The 23,050-nt window shown below is 37.9% G+C and overlaps 1 protein-coding gene across 15 annotated transcripts in view; it reads left to right on the forward strand.

Moving 5' to 3' along the window:
• Nucleotides 1–23,050, forward strand: part of eya4 (EYA transcriptional coactivator and phosphatase 4) — a 421,501-nt gene that overhangs the window by 250,664 nt on the left and 147,787 nt on the right. For 5 of the 15 annotated variants that reach the window (XM_073056366.1, XM_073056356.1, XM_073056359.1 and 2 more), the window contains exon 4: nucleotides 7,162–7,286. The exons of 3 other annotated variants lie outside the window; for them this stretch is intronic. In XM_073056366.1, coding sequence (XP_072912467.1) covers nucleotides 7,162–7,286 — 125 coding nt within the window. Of the gene's footprint in view, nucleotides 1–7,161; nucleotides 7,287–17,086; nucleotides 17,171–23,050 lie in introns of all 15 variants that reach the window. 7 more of the 15 variants (XM_073056365.1, XM_073056354.1, XM_073056355.1 and 4 more) reach the window with 2 other exon arrangements.

Genomic DNA, 23,050 nt, shown 5'->3' on the forward strand with positions numbered 1-23,050 from the left:
GCCATTCAATCATGGGCTGATCCACTTCATCCAGTCATCCCCACTCCCCTGCTTTCACCCCATACCCTTTGATGCCCTGGCTAATCAAGAACCTATCTATCTCTGCCTTAAATGCACCCAATGACTTGGCCTCCACAGCTGCTCATGGCAACAAATTCCACAGATTTACCACCCTCTGACTAAAGGAATTTCTCCACATCTCAGTTCTAAAAGGATGTCCTTCAATCCTGAAGTCATGCCCTCTTGTCCTAGAATCCTCTACCATGGAAAATAACTTTGCCATATTTAATCTGTTCAGGCCTTTCAACATTCAGAATGTTTCTATGAGATCCCCCCTCATTCTCCTGAACTCCAGGGAATACAGCCCAAGAGCTGCCAGACGTTCCTCATACGGTAATTCTCTCATTCCTGGAATCATTCTTGTGAATCTCCTCTGAACTCTCTCCAATATCAATTTCTAAACTAAGGAGCCCAAATCAGCACACAATACTCCCAAGTGTGGTCTCACAAGTACGTTATAGAGCCTCAACATCACATCCCAGCCCTTATATTCTATACCTCTAGAAATGAACGCAAACATTGCATTCGCTTTCTTCATAACCGACTCAATCTGCTGGTTAACCCTTAGGGTATCCTGCACAAGGACTCCCAAGTCTCTTTGCATCTCTGCATTTTGAATTCTCTCCCCATCTAAATAATAGCCTGCCAGATTGCTAAATAAATACTGGTGAACTTGGTTAATATGAGCAGACAAATGTTTATATTTGATAAAATGTGCTGTAGTCATAGAACATAAAACAGTACAGGCCCTTCAACCCAGAATGTTGTGCCGATGTTTTAGAACATAGAAACATAGAAAATCCACAGCACAATGCAGACCCTTCAGCCCACAATGTTGTGCCAAACATGTATTTACTTTAGAAATTACCTAGGGTTACCCATAGCCCTCTATTTTCCTAAGCTCCATGTACCTATCCAGGCGTGTCTTAAAAGACCCTATCGTATCTGCCTCCACCACTGTTGTCAGAAGCCCATTCTGCGCACCCACCACTCTCTGCGTAAAAAGACCTACCCCTGACATCTCCTCTGTGCCTACTTCCAAGCACCTTAAAACTGTGCCCTCTCATGTTAGCCCTTTTAGCCCTCGGAAAAAGCCTCTGACTATCCACACGATCAATGCCTCTTATCATCTTATAAACCTCTATCAGGTCACCTCTCATCCTCCGCCGTCCAAGGAGAAAAGGCCAAATTCACTCAACCTATTCTCATAAGGCATGCTCTCCAATCCAGGCAACATCCTTGTAAATCTCGTCTGCACCCTTTCTATAGCTTCCACATCCTTCCCGGAGTGAGGTGACCAGAACTGAGCACAGTACTCCAAGTGGGGTCTGACCAGGGTCCTGTATAGCTGTAACATTACCTCTCAGCTCTTAAACTCAATCCCACGGTTGATGAAGGCCAATGCACTGTATGCCTTCTTAACCACAGACTCAACCTGTGCAACAGCTTTGAGTGTTTTAGCCTACTAAAGGATTAATCCACCCTTTCCACTCTCATGGCCCTTTATTATTTCTGCATCCACTTACCTATCTAAGAGTCTCTAAAATCTCCCTATTGTATCTGCCTCTACCACCACCCCAACAGTGCATTCCATGCACCTACTTCTGTATTTAAAAAAAATTACCTCTGACATCCGCCCGCCAATCAATCACTTTAAAATTATGCCCTTTCATATTAGCCATTGCCACCCGGGGAAAAAGTGCTGGCCATCCACTGTATCTATGCCTCTTATCCTCTTATACATCTCTATCAAGTCACCTCTCATCCTCCTTCACTCCAAAGAAAAGAAGCCTAGCTCACTCAATCTTTCCTCATAAAATGTGCTTTTTTTTAATCTAGGCAGCAACCTGGTAAACCTCCTCCGCACCATCTCTAAACCTTCCACTTCCTATAATGAGGCAGTAAGAACTGAAAACCAATACTCTGTGTGGTTTAACCGGAGCCACTACATTACTTCAAAGCTCCCGAACTCAATCCCCTGACTAATGAGGGCCAACACCACCATGTGCCTTCTTAACCACCCTGTCAACTTGCATGGCAAATTTGAAGGATCTATGATTTGGACCCCAAGATCCCTTTGTTCCTCCACACCGCTAAGACTCCTCCCAATAACCTTGTACCCTGCCTTCAAGTTCAACCTTAGAAAGTGCATCACATCACACTTTTCCATACTGAACACCATCTGCCACTCCTCAGCCCAGCTCTAACCCCATTGTAATCTGCTGTCTGCAGTATCCACAACACCACCAACATTTGTGTCATCTCAAAGTTACTAACTCACCCTCCCACTTCCTGATCTAAGTCATTTTAAAAATCACAAAGAGCAGGGGTCTCAGAACAGATCCCTGCGGAACACAAAACTTCTGGCTCATTGAACTGCTTCAAACCCACTTAAAATCACTTTCACATGAAGTGCTCCTGGGGATTATATTTTTTAATGTTGTTTTATTTCCGCTCATACAAACCATTATATTAATTTAACAATTATTTTTGTTACTTTATTTGCAAAATTAGTAATAGTAATTGCCAGTTTTGCCACAGGGCAAGATTGCATTATAGGATTTAACCGGTACTATTATGAGAAACTGGCCAACCAAGATCGTCTGCAATACTGTTTCTCTTGTAGCTGGCATGCAATGTAATGTCACTTAACTAAAACTAAGGAATAATGACCAAGTCTGGTCATCCAGTTTCAAGCAATAATAAACTTATAATATTGTTATAACAGTAGAGCTATTTTTAATGTAATTAATAGAAACCACAAACTATAAACCCCATTCAACGTTTGCTTTTGGTTTAGATGTTATATTTTAATTCATTTCTTGCTACTGACACAATAATGTAAGTTTTACCATTATGATATCAGCAGCATTGAACATTTATATTGTAGAGTACCATTGTTTATGTTTTTGTTTGTTGTATTAACTCCAAACCAATAGGAGTGTTATATGGTATACGTATTTTTTAAGATTTTGTATAGAAGGTTCAACAAATGACAGAAATTTAAAATTTAATGTTAATAACCAATTTTATTTATATTTAGTGGCTAAAATAAGGGAGTGTTGCAGAGAATAGCACAGCCTCACAGCTGCATTGCCCAAAGTTTGGGTAACGTGGCCACGTAACAATTGTGGGAAACCTATCCTCCATTACAAAATACTCCAAGTAAGACGCCTAAAGTTATGATTTCCACTCAGGGTGTTATAATGGTAGTCGCAGACCAGAACTGCATTTAAGAGGAAATTTTCTTTGTCTTCAGTCTCTGTATATTGGCTCAGAATAAGAAGTTATACAGGAGACAAAGCAGAACCAAAATGGATTTAAGCATCATTATTTATTTATTTAGAGATACAGTGGAGAACAGGCCCTTCTATCCCACCAAGCCCTGCTGCTCAGCAATCCACCTTTTTAACTCTGGCCTAATCACAGGACAGTTTACAATGACCAATTGACCTACTATCTGGTATGTCTCTGGAATGTGGGAGGAAACCCACACCCATCTACAATAAACTAGCTGGTCAAAGCATATAACTATGAAATACTACTGCTCTCTTTCATGATGTGATTATAAAATATAAAATTTAAATACTCTGTGTGTGGACTTGCTGCTTCATCTGCCAGTATAGTTCGGGGTGACTAAGTGAAGTGCCACTGCAGCACACATACTTTTAAGTCGACAGCTTTGTTAAACCTCGCATGTTATTCAATGAATTGGTCTTTCTAGCATCATGTTGAATTTTACTTACATTGCTGTAGTTTAACTGTAATTTAAAAGGTAACAATTATTGACTGTAAACTAATATCAATTTTTATCCTAGCAGACTGCAAAACTGGATGTAGGAAACTGAAAGCTTGGCTAAGCAAGAGAAAACAAATGCTCAGTATGCTTGTCACTGCCTCTACTACTGTAATGATCATTAGCATGATAGCTCCTGGGAACTTTAGCATCACTGGATTTTGATATGAGACTCTGTGACTCTTGGATTGATTCATATTGAATCACTATCCTTTGTGCTTATTACTGACATGATGTGCTGCGTGCCGAGTGGATTTTTTGAACAGAATTGCTTGTAAACTTTGCAAATGAGTAGAATTTCTACCTTTAACTCGTTCATTTCTACCAAAACATAGACCATTTTGCAGCACAGTAGGATGTACAATGGTACAGTATAGCACTCTGCCCCTCTCCCCATCCAAATCGGACCCGTGTGGTTCACATTGTGAAGACCTCAAAACCACTGCATCTATCTGCATCACATAACAATGAGTCAGAGCTTAAAGGTACTCCTCATGGAAGCCACAGTATACCCGCAGAAAAAGCTGTGATGGAGGTGAAGGAAATCACAAGGGAGAAGGACATAGTAATCCCCAGTGTGTTGAGGTAATCCTCACAAGATGGTTTGGCCTGATCAGCCCCTTTTCCACCAATGACCCCAAACCATTGTGGGTTGCAACTGATCAAGGGACAAAAGCTCTCAGCATGCAAGATAGAAATGGTTCAAACAAAAAGGTATTAATCAGTAAAGCAGGCATAAATTGATCTATAATGCAGACCTTTGACAAGTGAGGGTGGAAAATGATCTGATATGTGTATTCTTCCTCATTTCCAATGTCCCCGTTTTTCTGTCTCTAAATACTGAAGGTTGTAGAGTGGCCATGAAAGATCCAATTTCTGCTAGTAGTGGAGGAAATGTAAAGCCTCTATCATTGTTGGGTGGGCAATTGATGATGGACAAATGTTAGCCTTGCAAAAGTGAATCACACCTGGGATACTTTTTCTAACTTCATCTGGTTTCATGCAGATGTGGTTACTACCCCAAATAAATCTACCTTCTGCACATAAAATTAGGGGTGGAGGAACCAGTTTCCAGGCCACCATCATCATTATGTTGGTCCAGCTTTTTTCTTTCAGAATTATTGATCTTGTGATAATAGCCTTGATGGCTTATGATTCCAGTAAGATATCCACAGATAGACAACAAATATGATAATAAACAAACCATGTGCATTTGAGGTCACAGATCCTTCAGGAACCTCGCAGTTGGCAGAACTGCTGTTTCTAAGGCAGAAGGTGGCAGCTTCAAGTCCACATCCAATATTGAGAGTATGAACTGGCCTTTAGGGGCAGAGCCCAACATGATGAGATAATTGATGAAGATTCACTTGCACCCCTTAGTTTAATGGGAACATTGCAAAGAGGAGCAGGTACTGTCTGATACGTATCCTTCAGCCAACATCAATGTTGCTTTTAGGATCTTGCTCCATGCAAACTGGCTTCTACATTTCCCACATTACAAAAGTGACTGAACTTCAGAACTACTTAATTTCCCTTCAAAATAAGCCTAAGATGTACTTCTCTACTGCAGGGTAACAGGGAACAATTTCCCATTGCCGAGGAAAGTTTAGCCCATTGTGCAGTATATGCAGCAATTTTCCAGATGAATTTTACTTTCTTGTACTCTACACTACCTTCCTGTGTGAAATACTCAATATTCCTTAAAGCTAGTAAGATGATGATGAAGAACAAAGAAAAGCAGCCCATCCTTAAATCAGGAAGGAGCAGAAGATAAATAAGCCTCAACGCTGGGTAGAGGTACTTACTAAACGATGAGCAATTTGAGTCATCAAACTACACATGCAAATGTGTAAAGAATTTTCATCCTCTCCCATCTGGCTCACAAAAAGCGCTCCACCACAATATAAAAATCACATTCTTCATCTGTCAGTCATGTTCATTAAAATGTAAAGTCAGTCAAAAATTATGTGTAATCAAACAAGACTGCCCAGTTCTCAGTGCAGTGCCTCCCTCTGGAGTGCCTGTGTTTGAGGTGATGACTGAGCGTGTCAACTTTAGTGGTGGTATATTTTCATCATCACTTCCTCTTGCAATTCCTCCACTGCATAAGCTGGTTGCATATTTTTGGTATCTAAAAGAATGGAGGTGTAAGAATAGACATTTTCAATTCAGTGTTTCATGCAGGTGTTAGAGGTACCATCACTTGTTGATCTGGTATTCTGTGAATCATATGCCACATGGATGTTATTTTCCAGTGTATCCTGGAGGAGATTAGGCATTGACTCATAAAATGGTCGCAGGTTTGTTGCTATTTACTTATTGGCTAGGAAATAAATTGCAATCTATAAACTTTAATTTGTAATTTGCATAGTAGATGACCTTGCAGAAGTAATTTGGGCTGTGTCCTTTGGCAATTGATAAAAAAAATAAAACCTGATGTAATCTCTTTACTGCGAATCCCTGTATCAGCTTCCCAGCCTCTCCAGACAAAAGACTTCATTTGTGCCACGTTTAATAACAAGCCTATTATGCAAAAAATAGCAGGTTCATATCGACCTCCTGACCACTTAACTCTGCATATGTAAAGACTAGACTGAACTGTGCTGACCTTAATGGTTCTACAGATGTACCTGGCTTTACACTTGACAGATCTACCAAGATTGTAAGTTCTATCATAGTTTGTTATTTTCAGTGAGATGTTGTTTTTTGTTTTAGAGAGGCTTGAAAGTAAAATCCATTCATACTGGATTGTGGTCATTTCAAGGTTTGTAAAGAAAACAATAAAAAGATCCCCTGTTTTTTAATCTCAGACACGGGAGCTGATTTTGAATGAATCTTGGTTCATGATGTTGGTCATGGTAAAATAAAATCTTTCTTTTGACTGCTAATAGTCAACCTGCCCTTTTCAAGAGCATTTCAAGGGCATCTGCGTGATGTAATTTTGAGTGGAAATCGATGCTTTCATTTGAAACCACTGCAATACAGAATTCTCTTACAGTCACTGCATAAATGAAATGTGATACAGTAAAAGGAACAGAAAATGTATCGTGGCCAACACAGTGGTTTCTTAACAAGGTCCTACCACAATTAGACTCATCAGGAAATATTAACCTGCCAAATAACTTTGTTCTTTTCCTTGAACAAAATAAATCCAGTGATCTAAAAACTCAGTCAGTTATCCCAATTATGCTTTCACAGTCTTTAATTGCTGCACAGTAATTATCAACATGTTTTTTAAGAGGTATGTTGTTATATTGAATATTTTACTCACAACTATGATGTAAGAAATGTTCATGTCCTGGCAGGTCTATGGAAATGCAGGACCTAGCAAGTCCGCACAGTCGAGTGAACAGTAGTGATACTTCTGCTGGCTCAAAACTGGACAAGGCCAGCCTGAGTAACACTTCAATTATATCAAATGGAACAGCAGGTGAGTTGTGGCAAATGTCTTTTCCACACTTCCCAGTCTTGTTTATACTCTTCAATGTTATTTTAAACTTTATCATTGTTTCTTCTGTTTTTCAATGATCAAGAGAAAGAATTGTCTTCCACTTTCTCTGAGGAGATATGGGGGTTCTTCGAATGTGGCTTTTTCAAAAATGCAGAACTGTCAGCCTCTTGCTTTAAATATTTTAAACATATACTGTGAAAATCAGTACATGCTAATAAATAAATGCAATCATATAAGTGATCATAATTATAAAATGTATCTGTAGTCTATTACCTTTGTATTTTATAAATAAAACATCCTACCTTTTGATAAACTGCATGTTGTTGACATGTTGTAGAAATATCTGTATCTCCTGGCAGTTAACAACATGGGTACAACTGTTGAAATGTAAAGCATATCTTGTGGCATATTTAGAAATAATCCCTTACCAGAAATCTGGAAATTCAAGCTAATAATAGCGATACTATCCTGTCTGCACTGTGCTTCACAGGTGTTGCTGCTTTTTGCATTGACATTTTTCTCAACTGAGAAGTCTGTTGAAATTTAAGTTCAGTTTTTTAAAAAATTGAAAAATACAACCACTAAACACATAAATTAAAGAACATCACTGATGCAAAATAGAGGCATTAAAGCAGTCCCCCTCCCAAATTTAGAGAAGGAGATGCATTATGGACTCCCTCACAGAACAGAACACTTGTACTGTATTTGTTAACACACATTCACTTGTGGCATGGTCATTCTTGTTTAAGGAGTCCAAATAGGCACTGAGAAGTATGAGAGTAATATGGGTCCAAACAGCTTATTGCAAAATAATACAGAATGTATTATCAAATATAGTATCAAGGATCAATTAGAATGGTTTTCCTTTAGACTTGGTGTTTCATTTTATTTTTCTTATATGTGCACTCCAGCTGAAGGGCAGAGCTACTAAATGTTGAGATTATTTAGCAATAAACTGTTTATACCCTATATCCATAATTTCCAGTGGCTACTTGAACAAGAGAACAAAAGTAACATTTCTATATTCAAAATGGGTGAACAAGACTGCTTTGAGTTAGGTTATTTTTGAAATACATTTTCTGAATTGAACTTTCCATATGTGAGACAAACATCCCCAGATTTTTTTTATTTTTGTTTGGCAGAATATCTCTTGATAATTTTTCTTTGGCTGTAAGAATTTTAATTGTCTTTTACTGCCTTCTGCTATCAAGATTATCCACTTGTTACTACAGTCCTATAGCTAATTTAGAGAAGTTTTCACACCTTCTCCTGTTATACCTTGTAAGCACTAAGCAAATCTGTTTGTCATTTCCTTAACAAGAGAAGGTAGGAAAAACATCACCAAAAATTGCAATGGATTCATGACTTGATCTTCTGGATAATCATCCCTAACTTGAAAAAAATGGAACCAAATGCTAAGGGTGATCTGTAGATGTCAAAGGAAATTAGCTTGCTTCACAAAGTGTTAACGATAGGTCTTTGTGAGACATTGGAGTAAACGGTACAGCTGAGGGTAGAGAAGCCAAACGAGTGGCTCTGGGGATGACCAGGATAGAACCAGCTGAGTATGCTGAATGACAGTGGAGTAACTGGTGAAGAATGGTGTAACCAAACATGTCACAGGCACAGACAGATCAAGGGAATGAATAGATTACAGTAGGAAAAATACAGTTAAGAAGCTGAAATAGAAACAGCTGGAAATACTCAGTAGGTCAGGGAGATTCTACAGAGAGAGAAACAAAACTAATCTCTCAGGCTGATGAGCATTCATTAGAACTGAATGAAAAAGGATCATTTTATCTTTGCCCCATCTCTTAAGATGTCATTAGTAACTGATCAAGTTGTTTCAGGGCTGTGGTGAGTGGTGTAACAAGGAGAAGGACACAGATTTTGGGGGATATAATATTCAAGGACTTTGGACAGGAAAAGATGAAGAAGTAATTTGCAAACACAAAAGGATCAACATTTGCCCCGAAGTGGTAAGAACTATTGAAATAACATTAACAATATCAGCTATCATAATGGCCAGTAAGGTAAGTTTGATAAGTAGTGGTTTAGTGGGAATATGACTGAGGCAGCAGAGTTTCACATTAAATTCAAAGGGATCCTAAAGGAATAAATGAGAAAAAGATTTAAGTTTTGGTCTGGGATTAACATTATATATTTTAAAGAAAACAACATAGCAGGAGACCACATAGTCTAAATCTTAGTAGGACCATTGTCCATGAAATCTTTGCATTTTTAATTGGAAATATGGATGAAAGTGAGAGGAGAAGCTTTGTGCATGACAACAAAGTAGAGGGATGAAGTTTTTGGTTTACAAAATGGTCCTGCAATAGTGTCACTGATAAGGCTACTATTTTTTGGATATCCTTAAGTCTACATGCAACATATAGTACTAGTAATGAAAACTCCCCACACTTTCTGTCGACTTTGGAATTCCATGATTTAGACTTAGTGATAATGAAGGTAATACAGAGGGTTTAAAAGCTGGTGTCGCATTTGGCTTGGAACGAAACTTGCAAATGGTTATAGAAAAGCAAAACGAAAGAGAAGTAAAGACAGGACTTTAAGAAGATTTTATAAATAGATAAGGAAAATAAATTGTTGGTTTGTGCTCTGAATGGCAACCAAATATACATACAAATCCCAAAGAACAAAATGTTGCATAAACCTGGCTACACAGAGAAAGGATTATTACCATAGCCTACGTGTAACTCACAAATTTAATGTAGGAAAGCAGCCTGACATGATTCAAAGAAACCAATTCAGACAAAATAAACAAGCCAAAGAAGAGAAACAGGAATGATGATGGCGGACTTTGAGGAAAAGCAGATAGAGAGCTTCCAGAACATGGGATCAAAACTGTTGAAGCTAAGGCAATGAAGGGAGAAGGGAGGGGAATGCATAAAACATTGGATTCAGAGAATTAGATGTCCTACAGAAGGCTTTGGGACAAGTAGACATTGTGTGGCTTTGGAGATTCAATGTTATGTATGGTGTATGCAATCACAATAAGAAATTTGATCAGAGGCAATTGGAACTAGGAACCTTGTGAGCTCAGTAAAAGCAGAAGTTATAGTTAAGAAGGACTACTATAAGATGTGATATAGGCAGTTAAATTTCATGTGAACTGAAGTTGAGAGGGACATGAGTTTACTGGAGTTATGTGCCAGGGCATGTCAAAGGATTTTAGATACAAATGGCATGAGTCGAGTAAAAACTGACAATATAACAGATGGTGAAGTAGGTGATTTGTAACACAGACTCAATAGTGTTATAGACTGAGCAAAATTTGCAAATAATCTCAATTTTCATGAGATAATGTGCACTAAAGGGAGGTATTAAAGAACTTGCTTCTGTCTGCCCAGTACCATCTGGCAAAACTAAATGTCACTCACATGAGATGAAAGGTATACAGTGTGAAAATGTAGAAGCAGCTTTGGAGAGAAGGCATTGATTAAAATAATGAGTGATTACTGTGCAGTGGACTCTGTTGAGATCTTTGGTTGATGTTGCCAAGAAGCAGCGTGAAAGATAATATGTATTTGAACTGTCCTCCCAAGAAAGGATTGTCACAGGCAAAATCAATGGCCCTAGTAAATTAGCTGGAACCCCAAGACACACACATACAAAGACAAAAAATCTCCGAAGATAGATATTGTTTATGCATTTAGTCCTGGTGAAGGATCCTGATGAAGGACATCGGAACCCAATGAAGGGTCTCATCTCAAAATTTTGACTGTTTATTCCCTTCCATAAATGCTGCCTGGAATGCTGAGTTCCTCCAGCACTCTGTGTGTATTTTTAAAATATTTGTTTTTATTCATTGAGAATTTTATCCCGCTGGCTCTTTATTTTGGAATCCATGTTAATAGGAGACAGAGATGACTACCTAGATTTTCTCATTTGAAGCATCTTCTTGCATTCATATTTAAAAGTTACTGATAGTTCATTGAATGATGAAGGGTGCCTTAGACAGGGAATATCTTCTGTGAGAATCATACTATTCTCCATGTTGCTCAATAAGGGACATATGGTTATAATTGTGAAATGGGTTTTAGAAGTGGATTGTGAAACATTCGCAAGTATTCTGAAAGCAGGAACAAAGTAGTAGAATGTATTTTTTCAGAGACCAGAGAACTTTGTAACAGAAGCTGGGTTGCTTTAACAGAGGATTCCTTAGATTTGAATAGCAGTGTAGGTAAAGTCTTTCAGACAGTGAACTTAGTGACTATTCTGAAACAACAAGGGGCAAGATAAACTGGAATTGTTAACTTGATGAGCCAGAATTAGCTAATAATATGATTGATCGAGACCTTAACAGCGATCATAATATGGTCAAATTCACCATTAAGTTTTAAAAGGAGAAATGCATAATTTGAATCCAGAAAGTGGGAGAGACAGAAGGAACAAAAGAAGGAAGAAAATACAATGAGCACAAAGGGAGAATAAAGAAGGGAAAGTATGTGGGGTATCTTAGGGAGCTCAAGTTTTTACACTTGTTAAAGAAGGGCTTTTAAAACAGGTGTGGCAAATATTGAAGTAAAAACAAATTGTTATGCAACAAATTAGTAAATTTGTTTAGTAGCACTTTTTAAAGTTCAAAGCTCAATGCAAATTTATTTTCATATACACATCACCATATACAACCCTGAGATTCTTTTCCTTGTGGGCATTCACAGTAAATAGAAGAAACACATTAGGAACAGTGAAAGACCACATCCTACAGGGTAGACAAACAACCAACAGTGCAAATACAAGAAGATAAATAAGTAAACAATTAATATAGAGAACATGAGATGAAGAGTCATTGAAAGTAAATCCATAGGCTGTGGAAGCTGTTCAGTGATGGAACAAGTGAAGTTGAGTGAAGTTATCCCCACAGGTTCAAGAGCATGTTAGCTGAGGGATAATAACTGTTCCTGAACCTGGTGGTGTGGGTCCTGAGGCTCCTGTACCTTCTTCCTGATGGCAGCACTGAGAAGAGAGCATGGCCTCGATGGTGAGGGTCCTTGATGATGGATGCTGCTTTCTTACAACAGTGCTCTGTGTAGATGTGCTCACTGGTGGGGAGGGCTTTACCCATCATAACAAGAGAGCAAAAGGATTAAGTACTTGTACCAGAAAACAAAGAATGAACAAGAGTTGAAACTCTCTGAACATGATATAAGCAAGAAAACAATATTAGAAAAAACAATAGTCCTAAGTTCTCACAAATTCCCAAGACATGGACTTAAAGGAAGTAGCTGAGACAATTACAGCTGCTTTCACTAGAACTTTCAAATTCCCATCAATTCAGGAATTTTCCCTTTAGATTAGATAATTCTATATGCAACTGCATTAATTGAACGAAGATAAGAATGAGAGAGACCAGGAAATTAAACACCATTTAGTCTAACATGTCTATGGGGAAATTTTTGGAATCAATTACTGAGGATGGAGTGGCTAAGCACTTAGAGAAATTTGAGCTGGACAGAAAGAAACTGCGTATATTTGTAAAGAGAAAATCCTGCTATACTTGGATTTTCTACAGGAGTAATAAATGTATTTTAATTTAACTTCTGGAAGGCATTCCATAAGACTGCACTAAAAAGACTGGGAACTAACGTGGTATTATCGATCTAGTTAGAATGTTGTTGAGCCATTTGGAGGTAGATGTGAGGGCGCATGACTCCAAGGACTAGTAATAGTTAGCAATTAAAAATCCCGTCCATCAGTGATTTAAAAGTTAATAGTACAGTAGTTGATGTAGAAATTACATGGAGATGCAGAGATATTCATTCATATAACACTTTACATAATTTCAGGATATTCCAAAAGTGCTGTGCAACCTGCAAAGTAATTTTGAATTGTGATTAATATGTGAACATGTCTAACTATTGTGAAAATAAATTGGACACCATTTACTCGTGAGCAAAAATAACTACTTAAATGTTAACAAGCTTTGAACAGTAGAGATACAAAGCGATGCAGGGGTCCAGCAATAACCAAAAGTAATCAGAGCTATAATGCTATAATCAGAGAGGAAAAAAACAATCCAAGTTTGTGCTAAGCCCTGGTTGGATCACATCTAAAATATGTTTGTTTCTCAGTGCGGTGCACGAAGGATACATTGGCCATGAAAAGAGTGAGTACAGTCACAAGAGTGTTGCCAGGGCTGTAAGAAGTACCTTATGAGCTGTGATTTCATGACTTTGGCTTGTAATTAATGGAACTTTTTTTTAAAAAGGGATTTAATTAATGCTCTTAAGAATCTGAAAGGGCATGATAGGATAGATTAGGAGAATTGTTTTCCATTGTTCAGAAGCCTAGGACAAACGAGGACTTTCAGGAGAAAGGTTAGGAATATTATTCACAAAGTGTGGTGGAAATGTGTGTTTATTACTGACAAAAAGTAGTTGATGCATGCCAAATAATTTCAAATCAGTAGATTTCTGTTAGCCAAGTATATTAAGAACAAGGAAAAAGTAGAGTTGAGATGAAGACCAGCCACAATCTCACTGATGATTCAAAAGTTCGTGCCTGAATGCCCTATTCTGGTTCTTATGAAGCAATGCTTTGAGTATGGGTCCACCAGACCGCAAACACCTTGCTGTTCCAGTGTGCAAATATTGCATGACTGACTGACTGGCTCCGAGTATGAGTTTCTCTGAACATTTCACTTAAAGTTCTTCACAGGCATCAGAGAGGAGATTATCACCTCATCTATTCTGGTTAATGCAAAATGTTTTCCACTGTGCCCTGCAGTTTCCCAGCACAACATTATTAACAAATACCAATGCACTAAGATTTTTTTAAAATAAAAGCTGAAGTACAAACATAATTGGAATTTTAATGTTGAAAGCCTTTTGTTTATTTACGATTTTACAGGCAGAAATCAAAATTACTTCAAATATTGCAATATTCTTATTTTATAAAACCCCTTGGGAATAAGTTCAAAAGTATTGTCACTGTTAACAATTATTTTAGAATGCTAATATTGTCAATCAATATGTACACATTTTGTTTTTCACCCTACAATTATTTAACATAGTACTGTAAGCATCCATTGCAGGCAGGTAAATAATAACAGTGTATCATATTCCTGAAATGAGCCCAATGAAGAACGGTCAGTCAGGAAATTCCTGCAGTAGTGATCACTCTATCACTGAATGCAACTCACTGGTCTATTTACAATATAATGCTACTTCCTGAGAGAATGTAAACAGCTCTGGAACAATAAGCAACATTGGGCATAATTTACAAATGTGCATTTCCTTTCTTTAAGAATAATAGATAATGAGGCTGAATTCAAGTTAAAGAAGCGGGGCTAGACTGTCCAGTTTAAACCTGCTCTATTTTTCAGTAATGGTGATCTATATCATGAGTCTCCTTTCCAGTATTTGCGCTGATTGCCCAGCATCTCAATTGTGACTATGCTCAATGACTAAGCTACCCATGGCATTCTGAGGTGAATGAATAAATCAAAGATTTATTAACTGACAATAACCCAGTGAGCCAAATTGCCTATTTCTCTAACCATTTTTTAAAAACTATATTTTGAGTAAGATGGATTTGCCTCTTCCAAACCATCCACTTTTTGGACAACTTTTGAACTCTTGCACATACAGTATGTGGACAATATTTGGCTGTCCATTACCCAAATAGACTTAGTGTTGCCATTATGAATATAAGCATGCTTTGAAAATTAACAAATGAGCATCGACATAGCAGCTTTCAAAATCAGTAATCCCAATCTCTTCGGTAGCCAATATATAATTATTTACTGTGAGAATGTAGACAAAATCTTGCCTAAGATAAACAGAGCAAAAAGCTAATTGATTTGTCAAAACAGGGGTTTAGGCAGATCATACATAGACAGTAATTTTTCATAATTATTGATATCCAACTGACAATTATATTATTTTCCTTGTTTGTTTATTTGCTATTTCTGCAAACCCTCTGGTTAGTTACCACTTAATAATTCACTATTATTTGTGAAATAAATTTGTAAACTTAGCCCATAAAATTCCTGGTTTTTTCAAAAGACAGATTTGGACAACAGATAGTCACAAAGATTTGCTTATATTTGTTTAACCCTGATGAGTCATGCAGTCAGAATAATCTCTCTCACTCTCTCATTCTCTCACTCTCACTCTCCCTCACCTCCCCTCTCACTCTCTCCCTCTTATTCAACACCCTATTCGCGTTCCCCCTCTCTCACACACTCCATACCCTCTCTCTCCCTTCTCACTCACCCCCTCAGTCTTGCCCCCACTGTCACTCTCCCCCTCATTGTCACACCAGTCTCCCCCCCTCTCTCCCCTCCCCCTCTCTCCCCCTCTCTTCCCCCCTCTCTCCCCCCCCCCACAACCACTCTCTTTCTCACCCCCCTCACAACCCCTCTCCCTTTGGTCTTTCGTTTCTGTTTTGCTCATTTAGAAAACATGAGTGCTCTTGCCTGCAGGATTTGGTAATAGAAAAGCAGCAGATCTGACAGTTCTATTATAAATTATATGAACTCTCATGTCATTGTAATTCAATCCTCTTGCCATTTCCTGGTCTTATTACCATTACTTTGTTTCTCAATGAGAAGAATTTACTGAAGCAGGTGTGACATGGGACATAGAACTGTGATTTATGTGTTTTAATTACATTTTCCTTTTTCTTAAAAATTTGTTTATCTTTAATCCTTGGGGGTCTTTCTAATTTCCTGTTACATTGTAATAAATGGGATAATAAATTCCTACCAATCAGTGCTGTTACTGGGGAAAATGTTAACTGGTTGCATCCACAGATATATTGATATTTCATTGTGCACATGATACAGCTGGAGATTATTTCAGGCAAACCTGGTGTAGCTACTCATACTGCATGATAAAAAAAGCTCATCTGAAATCTACTTCAACAGTACTGGAAGTGAACTGGATGAAGACTACCCCAGGCATGGGTGTATTTGAGGCATTGTGGGCCAGCTGCCTTTTTGAATTTAATTCTGATTTGTCTTTTTTTAATTATCTAGTTTTGTAAGAAATCAATCTATTATCCAAAATTGCCAGGATCCGAATTTGCTAAGGGCTTCGATGATTTGTTTCTTATGACTATTAAGTGATCGTCCCTAGAGTTGCTGTTCAACGTATTCGTCGTGTAGATTTTGTCATGTTGTTTGCCAAATTGCCAAAGGCAAAAGAAGGTTGTTTCCAAACATATTTATTGGATTCACTCAGATGTACTCTGGCCAAGATAAACCAAGGGCAAGGATTTTGTAGTGATTGACTTTCCAAGGGGAAGCATACTGTTACTTTGATATCTTACTTAGATGTGGTTTAAATAATTTCTGTGGCTTTGCTGAACTACACAGAGCTATTTATTTAACTAATGTAAACCTTTCTTGCACTAATGAATGTGCAGACTGCAGGGGATTTACAATGACATAGGTTTGCTATGCTTGATATCAGCCATATTCATTTCCCATAATTACTCAGCCATCTTTATAAATGTATCTCATTAATTGTCTGTTTGTCACTTACACTTCTTATATTGGCACCATTAAAATGCTTGGCAAGTAAAATATTTCAGACTTGTTTTACTAGCAGTTTTTGGTTTTCTGTAGGTAACTCAAGCACCAAATAGCTGTTGTTTAACCAATACATTACTAAAAACTGTATTTATTCAACCCCTCCACCATCTTTTGTTTATGATTGCATAAATTTATTAGCATACCATCAAATATATATATATATATATATATATATAAAAGCCTCCAACTAAATATAATTCTGACTTTTCCTCTTCAGGAGATACCATGACTATTTTAAACACTGCAGACTGGTTGCTGGGTTGTAGTACCCCCTCATCTGCGACAAGTATGACAGATTATGGTACAGTGCATGTGTGTGTCAGTGTGTCCTCAGAGTGCAGTGCTTCTTCTTTCTGAATTTCTGCTTTTATATCTCATAGTATCTGGCAACAAACAAAAACAATTGCCAAATAACTTGATGTTGACAGAATAACTATATATTTTGAAAGGAAATAAACCTGTTGCTCTCCTGTCTAATACATCACTAATTAATTAAATATTTATTCTGTGCTATGACTATATTCTATCGAACTATGCTAACAATGATGCCATAGGTTTTCTTAGGACCAATTAAAGAATTTGTCAAAATCAGAATCAAGTTTATTTTCATTGTCTTGTATGACATTAAATTTAATGCTGCAGCTGCAGTACAATGCAAAGATGTAAAATTACTATAAATTAGCAAATAAGTAAGGAATGCAAATAAGGGAGTAATGATGTAGTGTTCATAGCCCAGTCAGGAATCTGATGGCAAAGGAGAAGAAGCTGTTTCTGAATCATTGAATGTGGATCTTCTGATGGTAGTAACAAGGATAGGGTATGTCCGAGATGGTGAGGGTCCTTAGTAATGGATGCTGCCTTCTTGAGATACCTTGAAGAATCTTGACTATGACCTTAATGATGGAGAATCTGTGTTAAAGTTGGCTGAGTCTACAAAACCTCATCAGCCTCTTGCAGTCCTATGCATTGGAGCCTCTATAATAGCCTGTGATGCAACCTGTCAAAATGTAAGAGAAATTTGCAAGAGTTTTTGGTAACATATCAAATCTCCTCAAGCTCCTAATGAAGTAGAGTCATTTCCAGCATGGGTCTCTTCTGTTGATGAGGCAAGATGTAATCATAGATCATGATGAAGCAGTCTGAGAATTGTTAGGCTGATCAATGTCTCTGGATACTCTCTCTCCACACCTAACCAATAGTTTCCAGATATTCATAAGAACTTTCAACAGTGTTTGGGCCGTACCCTGGAAGGCATGTTAGCAGGTTACGGAAGGCCAACAGGTATGTATTCAAGGACTTGATGCAGGAAAATTCAATGGCATAGAGAGGTCAAAGAGGTTGTGTACTCAGAATGATGCCTTACATAAGGAAAGCCCGTTCCTTAAACTGTACATGTTGCCATTGCAGAGATGTTGAGTGAATCCAGTAATTCAGGGGATTTCAGGAGAGACTGGCTCTCGCCAGAAGATTGTGAAGGATGCCAGAGGAAAGTAGGCTAAATCCTTTCTTAGAGGGGCCTTAAAGCAGATACCCATCACTGGGATTCATGAAACACTCCAGCTGCCATTATCGTCTTTGAACTTGTGTCTAGATTATTGATGCACACATCTGGTTTCCTTGTCTAGCTTCATGACCACTACACTTCTGCTCCTCCTCAGAATTACTGCAGGGCTGCACCAAGATTACACTTGCAGGCAAGGGCAGTGATTTGGAACCATTGGAAACTGAGGCAGAGAATTTTCTAGTCAAGATGTTGCAACTGTGAATCATTGAAAATTCAAGCAGATGATGCGTGTGGCACGTTTTCCCTCTACACGTACTCACCTTCACACAGGCTTCATGATGCTGATGTCTGTCTGATCATGTCAAATTTTTCTCAAGTATTTTCTTAAGCAATGCAGTTTGAGTGAATCTCATCATTCTGTTTTCCATCTGCTTGCATTTTGAACTTTATGTACCAATGTTACCTGTTGGCAATTGTTTAAAATGTGGCCCTACAAGCCTGTGAATTGGGCACAGGGAGTACTGCAGACAGAGGAACAGTAAAGCTCAAAATACCAAAATAACATTAAACTATTATAAGTAACCGTCAAATGTCCATTTTGTACCTGCAGACAGATCGTTAGGAAGCTAAAAAAGATGTCAGGTTGTTTCAGACTCTTAGGGACTCTCTCAGGTATTTTATAAGGGTTGTGTAGGAAAGCAGTGACAACCATAAAGCTGAGGAGACATAAAGAACTTGCTCAACTCCACATTAAGGGAAGTTAAAAGAAATCCACAATCAAAAACTCAGGTGTTGTTTGGCAGTCTCAATTTAATTTTTCTATTTGAGTGCACGTTATTAAAAATGTAAAATCTAGCAAGCAATTAATAGGTTCATGGGTCCTGATGTTTATTTCAGGCTGTTGCCAGCCCTGCAAACAAATTGGCAAGTTCCCAGTGTTGTTCATGTCCAGGAGGTCAGTTAGTTAAAATGGCTTTCACTCCACATCCTTCAGGTTTAAATTCACCTGTTACAATACTTGCATATGGATTCTTGGTCTCTGATATTTGAAGGGTTGGCAATTCAATTTGTCCAAGTCAATGATTGTTAATAAGGCAATACTTTTCCTTATGATAATTGAGTAATGATTTGCATGTGTTATGATAACCATTATTATGGATTACCAAACTTACAGTCCATGAGTGCATAAGATATACGGTAGAAACAGGATGTAGGCCATTCAGCCCATTGAGCCTGTGCTGTCATTCGATTAAGGCTGATAAATATTTTTCTTCTCAACTTCATTCTCCTGCCTTCACTCCATAACCTTTGACGCCCTTACTAATCTAGAATCTATTTTTAGGATCTGTAGGAGAACTGAATCTTTCTCCTCCCACTCCAAGTTCCTCTGCAAAGCCTATGTGAGTAATACTCCATTGACATCTTCAGACAAGGAAAGAAGCAAATACTAAAAAATTTCATTGCCATTTTGAAAATTCAAAGATGATGCTCGGCCTCATCTACCTTGATAATAAATTTCCATGAAGGTTTTTTTTAATCATCTCAGTCCTAAATGGCAACTATTTCTCTTGAGAATGGGATAGATCTCAACAGAACATCATGGATGGAGGAGCTGCTTACCCCTGAAACCGACACAACCTTACATGTCAAAATGTGTTCATTTCTCATCATTTCATATTCTGTGTGGAAGTGATGCCAATTCTACTCGGATAAACTTGTCTTGAAGTCAGTAGCATAATCCACTTATCCCACTGACTTCAAGGCGGGTATATCCTCCAGCTGCAGCTGTCAAAACAGTGCATGGTGCCCCAAAATCCTGTGTAATGTACCAAGATTTACTTTGTTTTTATTCCAACTTCCTTGCAATAAAGGCCATCACAAGAGAGTCTGTTGATGCTGGAAATCTGGAACAATACACATAATGCTGGAGAAACTCTATGGGTCAGGCAGCCTCTATGGAGAGAAATGGGTTGTAAACGTTTTGGATCCAGATTCCTCAGCAGAACTAAAAAGAAAGAGAGGAGATAGCCACTATAAAAAGTTGGCAGAGGGGTGGAGCAAGAGTGGCAGGTAATGGGTGAATCCAGATGAGAGGGGGATAATAGGGAGGTGGGGGGGGGGAGATGGAAAGTGGGAATGATGTAATAAGCTGAGAAGTGATAGATGCAAGTGATAAAAGGCTGAAGAAGATGGAATCTGATAGAGAGGACCTTGGAATAAAGGGAAGGAGGTGAATCGGCTGGATTAATGTGTAGGTATTAGGCAGATTGAGGGGAGGAGAAAGAGAAGAGGTGATGGAGTCAGTGGGATAAGGAAAAACAAAAGGGGGGGACAGAGGGGTTGGTTATCAGAAGTTAGAAAGTTTGATGTTCATCCCATCAGGTTGGAGACTACCAAGGCAGAATACAGGGTGCTGTTCCTCTGATCTGCATCTAGTCTCAACATTGCAATAGAGTAGGCCATGGACAGACATGTCCGTATAGAAATGGGAATTGGAATTAAAATGGCAGACCAATGGAAGATTCAAAGTGTCACAATGGACTTAGTGAAAGTGCTTGAGGAAGCCAATCTGTGTCAGATCTGACCAACTTAGAAGAGGGAGCACCAGATGCAATAAATGGCTTCCTCACCTGGAGGAATTGTTTATAACCCTGAATGGTGATGAGAGCAGAGGTGTCGGGTAGGAATAATAGTTAGCATGGTTACAGAGATAAGTCCCAGAGGGCCATTGGTGGGAAGAGACAAGCGAGTCACTGAGATATCGATCTCTTTGGAAAATGGACAGGGGATGGGAAGGGAGGGGAAGATGCACCCGGTGGTGGGATACCATTGGAGATCACAGACGTTGCAAAGAATGAATGATATGTTGGATATGCAGGTTCATGGGGTGGAAGATGTGGATAACTCTGTTAACTCATGAGGGGCATGGGTTGAGAGCAAAGGTGTGGACAATCGAAGAAATATGGGTGCTTGGTTCTCTCCATCTGATCTGTACATTTCACATTGTCAAGATCCTCTGTGCATCAAGTTTTGTTGCATTCTCACCATTTAAAATCCACCCTGTTCTTAACAACTCTTATTCACTCGTGTATGTCACTTTGCATCTTCCTTATACTTAATTTCCTCACATAGTTATGTAAATTTCCACATACGTTTTCCAATTACTGGCTTTATAATGACTAAATCTAGACCAATAGATGCAGAAACATTAATCCTACTTAATAAAATAATAGAAATTACACCTCAGGACCAGGTTGTGGGATTTATCACTACCATGAACATCCTGATCAACGTGCTTGTATTGTACCCAATCTTTTAAAACATTTTTTTTATTTTTAGCCACCTTTCTAAATTAGTCCTAGATGTTGTCTCTCCTTTAATAACTAACTCTGGTAGAGAATTCAATATCTTTAGCCATTTTTGCTTTAAAGTCTCCTTTACTCAACTCTGAATCTCCATCAATGTGTATTATGTGTCTCCTTAACTCAGATCTACTCTATTAATGCATTCAAACTAAAACCAACAGATTTCTTTAATACTACAAAAAAAGAACAGAGAGAATCAGTTGCTTTTATTTAGTATTTGCAGGTATTGTAAGGCACACGATATCATTCTTCATGACCAGATATATCTTGGGGGTTGCATCACTGAAATTGCTCAGTAGGCAATATACACAAAATCAGTCAAAGACAAAAAAAGCATACTATTTATGTTATTAAAATAGCTATTTTTTTTATTAATAAGAACAGATTTTTGCATGAAACCAACTTTTATAATTTTTCCTGATCCTATACTGCAAATAAATTACACGATTCCCCTAATTTCTAATAAGACACACACTGAGAATAGTTATGGTAAATATTGAAGACCAAAGGTAACTGATAAGCAGCTATCAGTCCAACCCAAGATCAAAGACTCAGTAGAAATGTTTTAATCCCCTGTTAGTAAACAAGCATTCATCATTGACTTCCTGTAATACCTTTCAATAGTCTACCCATCAAAGTATTATCACCCAGTCTGTGGGTCATCATAAAATATTGTTTCAAAGTGAGGCTAACCTCTCCAACAAGCAATAATTGAGATGATCAAGTTCAGAATGCAGCCAAATGCATCCAGAAAGAGCACCATTTAATCCCATGTTCCATAATATTTGGATGGATTTGGTCACCTCCATCTTCTTAAAAAAGCAAATAAAGATAAATTAAAAAGCCAATGTTTTGTCATTTATTCCCAATTCAGTGTTTTGTGAAGAATGTAATCTTCCATATCATTCATTTTATTGCATCTCTGGTGTCATCAAATGACAGTCATCCTTAAATATGCAGACATTTTAAAATTCACAATTTCTTTCACTTACCCTACCACCAGAACTTAATATAAACACAAAGAAGTCTTTAAATGTATTTAAGTTAAATCCTTTGCATACACATATAATAAAAAAACCACTCCTGCCAGCTAAGTCTAACAATAAAAGGAGAAGACTGTAAGTCTTACGGCTAAACAGAGTAATGAGATTATGTTTGCTACTAGTTGCAAGGAGTACTTTCCATCTCCTGTAAATCTCTTCCATCCATATCTCGGAAATCAAAGTAAGCTTTGTATTATGAGTCTGCCATAGAATTGAAGTAATTATCTTGGCTTTAATTTTTGACAAATGAAGATTGATAGATGTTTGGA

The sequence above is a fragment of the Hemitrygon akajei genome, chromosome 9 (genome assembly GCF_048418815.1).
Source record: "Hemitrygon akajei chromosome 9, sHemAka1.3, whole genome shotgun sequence".
NCBI lineage: Eukaryota > Metazoa > Chordata > Chondrichthyes > Myliobatiformes > Dasyatidae > Hemitrygon > Hemitrygon akajei.